The 9,095-nt window shown below is 40.5% G+C and overlaps 1 protein-coding gene across 14 annotated transcripts; it reads right to left on the reverse strand.

The window, feature by feature from the left end:
• Nucleotides 1–225: 225 nt before the first annotated feature.
• Nucleotides 226–8,942, reverse strand: LOC110526409. 14 transcript variants are annotated; one of them, XR_005052208.1, is made up of 8 exons: nt 8,277–8,927; nt 8,037–8,097; nt 2,005–2,041; nt 1,410–1,868; nt 1,216–1,314; nt 1,086–1,113; nt 949–983; nt 226–855 (listed from the first exon to the last, which is right to left on the reverse strand). XR_005052208.1 is itself a non-coding variant. In XM_036980775.1 (7 exons), exons 1-7 carry the CDS (start codon nt 2,526–2,528, stop codon nt 791–793), a joined length of 1,101 nt encoding a protein of 366 aa, XP_036836670.1. In that variant the 5' UTR covers nt 2,529–2,768; the 3' UTR covers nt 226–790. The 14 variants fall into 14 exon arrangements, 7 of the variants coding, with proteins under 7 accessions (XP_036836670.1, XP_036836669.1, XP_036836675.1 ...); XR_005052213.1 differs by lacking the exon at nt 2,005–2,041 and having other exon boundaries at nt 1,410–1,524; nt 8,494–8,930; XR_005052209.1 differs by having other exon boundaries at nt 1,410–2,041; nt 8,494–8,930.
• Nucleotides 8,943–9,095: the final 153 nt, after the last annotated feature.

The raw sequence follows: 9,095 nt of genomic DNA on the forward strand, positions 1-9,095 counted from the left end.
AAATCTATTTAAGGGCTTTTGACCTGCAACGGAGGGTAGGGAGGGCCCCAGAAAGTGCTATAGCTTACTCTCTTGATACCTCAAGCATCGTCTGGTCCATTAATTTATGTCTATTTAAGACAATGATTAATCATGTTTAGTCTACACTATCGCCTATTGATATTGCAATGATTGAATACCATGCCCCCCCCCCCCAAAAAAAAAAAAATTACAAAAATAATCATGTACATTTTATTTCTGCAATGTTTATTCAATGTTACAAAATAATTAGGTAATCACACATATTACACAATATCAGAGAAACAGTAAGCACAACTGTAGGACTGAGCACTAACACCATCTAGTGGAAATGTTCATTAGAGCATGAATGAACACAAAAACATTCAATTAAAAAAGAAAGTAAATTCTAATTTTCTCTTTAATTTAACTTCATTTTTGTGAGCCAAGTTTTTTATTGAGTCACATAACCTGTACAATCAATAAGAATCACACATTTTTTTTAACCAACACTCAACCCCTCCCACCGGCCATCCCAAACAAACCCCTGGCAGCCCCGCCCAAATCCTTGTCTAAACCCAATATGAAAGACCAATCATGAAAACATTATCTTTAGCTCACTTTTCTACATCATATGAGTAACTATTGGCTGCTAGTAACTCATACTTTCGCTCCAATCCTGAGGTGGCAGGTGGATGATGTCTGAGTGGCCTGGGGGTCAACGGCCTCATACTCAGTATTGAGCATGACTACAGAATAGGGCTCGACAGCAACAGCAGCAGGATCTCTCACTTCAGTCAGCTTCAGAAGTGAGTAGAGCCCCCCCATCCTCTCCTCTGCCCTCAGCATATGGGGAACCTAAACCCAGAAAGAGGAAGCAGTGGGGTTAGATGGGTTTGAAAATCTGTCAGTGTTGCAAATTCATTTTATGGAAATAATATGCTAACTTACAGTCGGAGTTAATTGTCTCTTCTGCATCGTCTTCTCTGCAATGATTAAATAAAGTATTCATTATTATAAAATTATATAGGAGCAACATGTAATTAATTCATGGCTATCGGAAATGTTATTTTAAAATAATGAAATACCTTTTCATTCTCAGAGTGTGAGATTCTGCTGGAGGAAGAAAGAAACAGAAAGCCCATGTCAATAACATATGATTTTTTTTTTTAAATAGATACCTGATGATAGAACATACAGTATGTGGGTTTTACTCACCTTGCGAAATCTTGGTATTTTTCATCATGACAATGACAGTAACAAACAGGCAGAAGAAGAACAAGGCTCCCACTACATACAGTGGTATGTAAGGATCCCCTTTTAATAAAACACAAAGCATTCAGAATGAAGATCAATTAGGTATTATTCATGATCATTTCATGTATTAGTAATAACAGTATACTGTGACTCACCAGGAGTATATAACAGGGCTGTGTCATTCCTATTGGGGTGGTTGTTGAATTCTCCATTCACAGTGACTGTGACATTAGTTATTACCTTCCAGTGCCCTTTTCTATTCTTAAGCACCTGTAAGGCACAAACATACTGTCCGCTGTCTGAATATGTGGCATTGCTGATCTTAAGGTTATGAAAGATAGGGACTGTTAGGGGAATAGATGAAGTATTTGACCTTCGTTTCAGCAGGGCCTCATCAATGAGACAATGGTGGTCATATAATTGTCCATTACTATCAAAATAATAAGAATAAAGACATGTGCTACTGTTGCCACTGACGGTTTTGATCCAATACAATGAAAATGGAAGGTGAGAGTAATCTTTGGCTACTGTGAAATTACATGCAAGGTTGACTGATTCTCCATGCTGTTTGGTAACAGACGTTTTAGTTTCCACATCAGAGTAGAATATCACCACTACAGAAACAGAACATAATTTGATGTTAAATATTTTCATAAACAGATGTATGTATATACAATATATTGTACAGTATACTGTAATGTGAGTTGTATATCATTTAGAAATTGTGAAAGTTAGGAAATGTGAACTTACTCTCTGGTTCAACAAATGCCACAATAAATGATTCCACCTGATGTTTTGAAGGTTTAAAGGGGAATAAGTGTTGGTTATTTGATGGAAAGGTATGAAAACATGCAAAGAATCCAGTGACGTGTTTCCCCAATTTCATATTTAAACATTGTTTGATACTGTTTTTGCAGGGAGTTTTTTCTAATGTAAATACTGTATTATTGCACTTCGGATCTTGGTCACATTTCTTCTCATTGTCATGAAGACTGCAATTAAAAGTGCAATCCACCATATTGTCTTCATTTAGATCAAGTTGCCAAATTCTCTCTTCACATTGTAAGGATATAGCTTCCTCTTTCTCTTGATAATTTAGATAAGTGTTCCCTTTGAGAGAGAAAACAATTTCCAAAGTTAGAATCAAGCTCCTCGATTGTAGACTCACAAACCCTATTATTCAAGTCTTAAACTGTTGATAAAAATAGTTACCGACCTTGACATTTTCCTACGAGAGTCATCACCATGAAGACAGATAGCATATCCATGATCATTGAACTTAGATTACAAAGCTGTTTTGTTTGTGATTCACAGAATGAGGAAACAGAGCAGAATATCACAGGAAGGAAGAATGAACAGAGGGAGTTTGTGGCGATGGATGATATACAGTTGATGTTGAAAGGTTAACAAACTACATTTTTGGCAAGCCGGTTAGGACATCTACTTTGTGCATGACACAAGTCATTTTTCCAATAATTGTTTACAGACAGATTATTTCACTTATAATTCACTGTTTCACAATTTCAGTGGGTCAGGAGTTTACATACACTAAGTTGACTGTGCCTTTAAAAAGCTTGGAAAATTCCAGAAAACTATGTCATGGCTTTAGAAGCTTCTGATAGGCTAATTGACATTATTTAAGACAATTGGAGGTGTACCTGTGGAGGTATTTAAAGGCCTACTTTCAAATGCAGTGCCTCTTTGCTTGACATCGGAAAATCAAAAGAAGTCAGCCAAGACCTCAGAAAAAAAATTATAGACCTCCACAAGTCTGGTTCATCCTTGGGAACAATTTCCAAACACCTGAAGGTACCACGTTCATCTGTACAAACAATAGTATGCAAGTATAAACACCATGGGACCACGCAGCCGTCATACCGCTAAGGAAGGAGACGCGTTCTGTCTCCTAGAGATGAACGTACTAGTGTGAAAGGTGCAAATCAATCCCAGAACAACAGCAAAAGACCTTGTGAAGATGCTGGATGAAACAGGCAAAAAAGTATCTATATCCATAGTAAAACGAGTCCGATATCGACACAACCTGAAAGGCCGCTCAGCAAGGTAGAAGCCACTGCTCCAAAACCGCCATGAAAAAAGCCAGACTACGGTTTGCAACTGCACACGGGGAAAAAGACTGTACTTTTTGGAGAAATGTCATATGGTCTGACGAAACAAAAATAGAACTGTTTGGCCATAATGACCATCGTTATGTTTGGAGGAAAAGGGGGGAGGCTTGCAAGCCGAAGAACACCATCCCAACAGTGAAGCACGGGGGTGGAAGCATCATGTTGTGGGGGTGCTTTGCTGCAGGAGGGACAGGTGCACTTCACAAAATAGATGGCATCATGAGGTGGAAAATTATGTGGATATATTGAAGCAACATCTCAAGATATCAGTCAGGAAGTTAAAGCTTCGTCGCAAATGGGTCTTCCAAATGTACAATGACCCCAAGCATACTTCCAAAGTTGTGGCAAAATGGCTTAAGAACAACAAAGTAAAGGTATTGGTGTGACCATCACAAAGCCCTGACCTCAATCCTATACAAAATGTGTGGGCAGAACTGAAAAAGCGTGTGCAAGCAAGGAGGCCTACAAACCTGACTCAGTTACACCAGCTCTGTCAGGAGGAAAGGGCCAAAATTCACCAAACTTATTGTGGAAAGCTTGTGGAAGGCAACCAGAAACGTTTGACCCAAGTTAAACTATTTAATGGCAATGCTACCAAATACTAATTGAGTGCATGTAAACTTCTGACCCACTGGGAATGTGATGAAATAAATCATTCTCTCTACTATTATTCTGACGTTTCACATTCTTAAAATAAAGTGGTGATCCTAACTGGCCTAAGACAGGGAATTTTTACTAGGATTAAATGTCAGGAATTGTGAAAAACTGAGTTTAAATGTATTTGGCTAAGGTGAATGTAAACTTCTGACTTCAACTGTATATAGACATGGAATACACGGTGCAATGAAATGCTGACTTGCAGGTGGATCTTGCACTGTGAAGGCTACTCCTTGTAGATGACGAATAAACAAATGTGAACATGTTACTTATGAATTACGCCCGAGGCTGGGCCTATTTGTTCTTGCCTGTATTTCATGTTAAACATTGTTAACAAGCTACATTTTATCACCCATGCCACTGCATCACAAGTTGTTTAACGTTGGCACAAGAATGTAACAATAAGACTTTATGGCCTGTGAGTCTTATTGAAGATGAGGAGTGGGTATAGTAGGGTGGAGTTCTACTGTCATGTTTCACAGCATGGATTAAGATCAGACAAGGAACAGAGAAAGAGATTGAAGAAATAGGTTGTTGCTCTTGTAATTGTAGGACCAGTCAGCAACCGCCCACAATCACCCCTGTATTTACTTCCAAAGCTGGGTCTAATAATCTGCTGGCTTGATGAGTTAACAACTCTTTTGTGGAGGCAGAATGCTGACAGGTCTGACACAAAAGTACAGTACTGCCTGGACTGCAGCCTTTAACCCCCACTGGACTGCAACTCTGCCAGTAAGTAACCTGGGTTACCACAACATCTAACAAACAGTACTGTGGTCATGTCATCAACCGCTTACATCATTGCACTCTCTGTTTATCACAGAGTTGGCTACTTTCAGTGCCTATTCAGATAAATGTCAGTTGGCCAAGGTCTATCATGTGACCAGAGGTAACACAGATTCAGAACAATCACAAGGCATATCCTGTGTGTGATTGGCATGTCAAAAACATGTATATCATGTAATCATACTGGAGGAAACAAACACTTCCTAGGATGAGGTTCTCCTTTTTGACTAAGTCCACAAAACCCTAAATCAAATAGGGCTACTCATGTGATCACACCTGCCAACTGACAAAACTAACCACAACCTGGCTTTGCTTCCTGGGGTTTTGTAGCTTTCAAAGCAGGCCACCTGTGTTTGTGTACAGCACCTAGCAGACCAGATCACAGTTTGGACATCTGGTGGCGAGGGAAACAAGCTCAGAGACCCAAAATGGTATCTGTATACAGTGATTATCACAATCCTCTGAGTCACACGAGACTAGGGAGAAATGCCTCAGTCACAACACAAAGATGGCAGTTAAAGGGACAGATATGCGTCAGCATTCCACCTGTACAATAGTAGAGTACAGTGCGCCAGTAACACCATTACATTGCTGATGGATAGCGACAGGACACGTCATTTTTGGGAAACTCATGATTTTGCCCATATTAGCCTAGCTTGTGTGATTAACGGAGCGGAACTCATGTGCTGACAAACTAAGTGGTGAACAGAGACTGAGGACAGTAGGAGTATGTGGGCCAGAGAGGTGAGAATGTGCTTGGGAGTAGACCGTTAGCTTTGCCTCATGCAAACACCACTACAAGGCACATTTTTCCACCGCCTCAGAAGAGGCCTCAGCTCACATTCTCCTACTGAGAAAACAACAGCGGGACATCTATTACAGTACCTGTCTAACTATCATTACAGATGCCTACAGTTCAGATGAACATGTGTCATAAAGGTGACAGTGTGTCAGCGAGGAGCCTAAACAAAACAATCAATGTTGGTCGTCTATGTTTGGACCCCCACACACACTCCAGAAACACAGATCACAGAGAGAGAGAGAGAGAGAGAGAGAGAGAGAGAGCGAGAGAGAGAGTGTGGGGGGTGAGAGAACTAGGCCAAGAGAAGGAGAAAAATAAAAACATTCAACGAAAAGAGGGAGAAACCCAACCAGAAAGTTCACTAATTAGAGGTGGGTAGCCAGCAAAGGATCCAGCCAGGGATGAAGAGAGAACCTGATGAGGACAGAGAGATAAACAGAGAGCTACTGAAATTAAGGGAGGAGGACAGCTGAACAGAGAGAGAGAGGGGAAGACAGAAGAGAGGAGGACAGTTGAGATGAGTTGTTGAGTTAGCCCCACTATGGTCCTCTCTCTCGTCAGGTTGGTGTGCACTTGAATGGATCATTCAATCAGAGACCCCTTTGAATGGGTCACATTCAAGTCACATAGCAACACTACCGAGGAGCTGGGAGGCCCACAAATAAAGCCAAAGTCTCTCCATTCAGGGCCACCCTCACAGAGCCATGACCTAAAGATCAGAACATAGACCATAGTGTAAAATCAAACCTGAGATTCATAGGCTAAACTGTTCGTAGTCAGGTTGAGGGAGAGGAGGTGACTATCATATTTTGTAAAGAGCTGGCCAGGTTGCACTGCGTGAGCACGTCATGTTTACTTTCACTGCCAGCATTCATTGAAACACACTGATAGAACCCAGCAATAACAATAGATAAACCTCCAGCCAAGGAAAAACCGGTATCCCTCTATAAAACATACCATTGTCTTAAAATAATCAGCGTACATAGATAAGGGTAAAACTATACATACCAAAGCAGGGCTACAGTGTGACAGTTTTACTCACATATGTGCCTAAATATTGCAGTGCAATGTAAAAAAAAATTAAGGATTCTAGTTTTATTACATTAAATACTAGTCATTGTGTTCCTAACTGTATTTGTGTATGCAAACATTTTCCAATTTAAGTCAGTGTAAAGCCCTGCAAAGCAGAGAAAATAGCCATAAAGTGCAAGAGGGAGGTTTTGTTATCATTTCAGCAGCGTAAATAAAACCAGGCAAGGCGCATCTACTTTAGAATGAAGGAAGGTCCATCCTCTGTTACTTAATTATAAGGACTGAACACCTCAAAGGGAAATTCATCCCACAGCACAACCTCTGACTCACAACTTGTCCTCAGACACAGATATAGGCCTAATGACACTTCAAGGTTATATGGTCAAGTGTTTCTCAATCTTGCTCCATTATATCAGTGAGCTTCCGCGTCCATAACAGCCATGAACAAACCGAAATGCTGAAGAATGTTGTCGGCTTTTTTGCAACAATAGTTTATGGGGGGGCAACATGAATTGAGTGGAGGGTCATGGCCCCTCCCTGTACACAGAGTGATGAGTGGTAGATAGACACAAATAGACTTTTCATTATTTACATTCTTTTAAATGTCTCCTTGTTTATCTTAATACATTGGAGCAAAAAGTAATATGGAAAGGTTGGGTGTCAGTTTAGCTCACACACAAACACTGCCAACTTAATGGAAAAAAGTAAACAAACCTGAGGCCCTGCCACGCATTACAAATTCAAAGTTGCCAAGAAAAACACACGAAAGGCAAGAAATAGTTTTCAGTTACTGGTGCTCTGTGAATCTCTTATTGTAACCTCCTTAAGACAGTCATTAACCAACTCACATCCTCTCTGAGCTGGAATTTGACTGCAAAATAAGGTGGCATATCTGAACTAGCCCATTGTTAACTAAGGCTAAATTATGCACAGTTAGTTGCAGTGATGAAAAGGGGACCAGGCAGGCACTGCATTGTCATGGTGACTTGAGACAGCACAGAGAAAATGGACATTCAGTTGGATGAGATTACCATAGCCTAATGATGCGACAATATGGGATGCCAAATGCCTGTGGGGAAAACCACAAGTGAGGTGCACTGACAGAGAACACATTCAAAACAAGAAATTACATTTAGTTGAAGAGATATGGGAGTTTTCACTGGCTGGTCATTGAAATATCAGTCATCTTCTACCTTAGCATGAAAAGAAAGACTATAGCTGGATGAGGTCAGCCTTTACTGGTTATTTTTCAGGAGTGGGATATTTTGATGGGTGGTTAAATGTATGTATTCTCTATGTACTCATAACATAGTTGATAGTTACAAATAGAAAAGTCAGAAACAACAAGCTAGCTGTGGCAGAGGGAACTGTAAACTCACCTGGAAGTAACTTGGCCTCTAACTTCTTGATAGGTGGCTGTGGAGTTTTTTTCAGATCGGTCTGCATGAAATATAAAACAGAGATAGTTTGTTAGTCTATAATAAGCTAACTAAATTATGCACAACATATAGCTAGTGAATTGAACAAGTAATCCTAGCTAGCGAACTACTCAGTAATAGCAAGTAACTGTAAGTATACCGAGGACAGAGTAACTTTGCTAGTCAAGTGAGGTTACTCACCTGTACAGGCAGAAGGTAGGATTTAAAGGTCGGTTTCAAGGGCTTCACAGAAAACATTATTAATAGCTTGAGTCCAATAACTAAAGATGATTAATGGATACTTCCAAGATTACAGTGAGAAAAGAATGTCACACGTTAATTAACTAACTTGTCCCTTGGCTAGAACAATAACAGCTAAAAAAATAAACTGCTGAAAATGTGAAGTAATCAACAATACAGTCAATTTTTTGAGATAGATTTCCCCATATGGATCAGGCAGGGATAGCTTGCTGGGTATCTCTTTTCGTTTCGTGTCAACACAGCTGCTGTGCTGTGCTGGCGAGCTCTGGTTGTCCTCCTCGCGAGCAAGTTACTAGTAGCCAGCTAGCCTTGTAATTGGCTGCTAGCAAGCAACTTTTACGTCGTCAAACAACCTAGCTAGCTTTAGCTAACTAGCAAGCATTCCATTCGCAGAACTTTGCGAACGCCTAGCTGCAGACCGTGAGTTCATTCACTAATTTACTGGAGATGAACTCCACAACGTAAACCCTGCTGGCATACAGCAGTGATAACATTCGTATTTAGCTAGCAGCATTATATCCAAGGCTTTGCTATCATTTTTGCTATGGACACAACGGCCATGTTTCCATTCGGGAGGAGACAGAGGGAGGAGGCGGGGGGGGGAGCATCGGTCTATGTTGCACCCCCAAGCACAGATCTGGGACCAGCTGTAACTGACTCCTGTTCAGATTTAAGATTTAAAAAACGGAGAAAAAAAATCTATTTAAGGGCTTTTGACCTGCAACGGAGGGTAGGGAGGGCCCCAGAAAGTGCTATAGC

Source organism: Oncorhynchus mykiss, chromosome 6, assembly GCF_013265735.2.
Source record: "Oncorhynchus mykiss isolate Arlee chromosome 6, USDA_OmykA_1.1, whole genome shotgun sequence".
NCBI classification, from domain to species: Eukaryota; Metazoa; Chordata; class Actinopteri; order Salmoniformes; family Salmonidae; genus Oncorhynchus; species Oncorhynchus mykiss.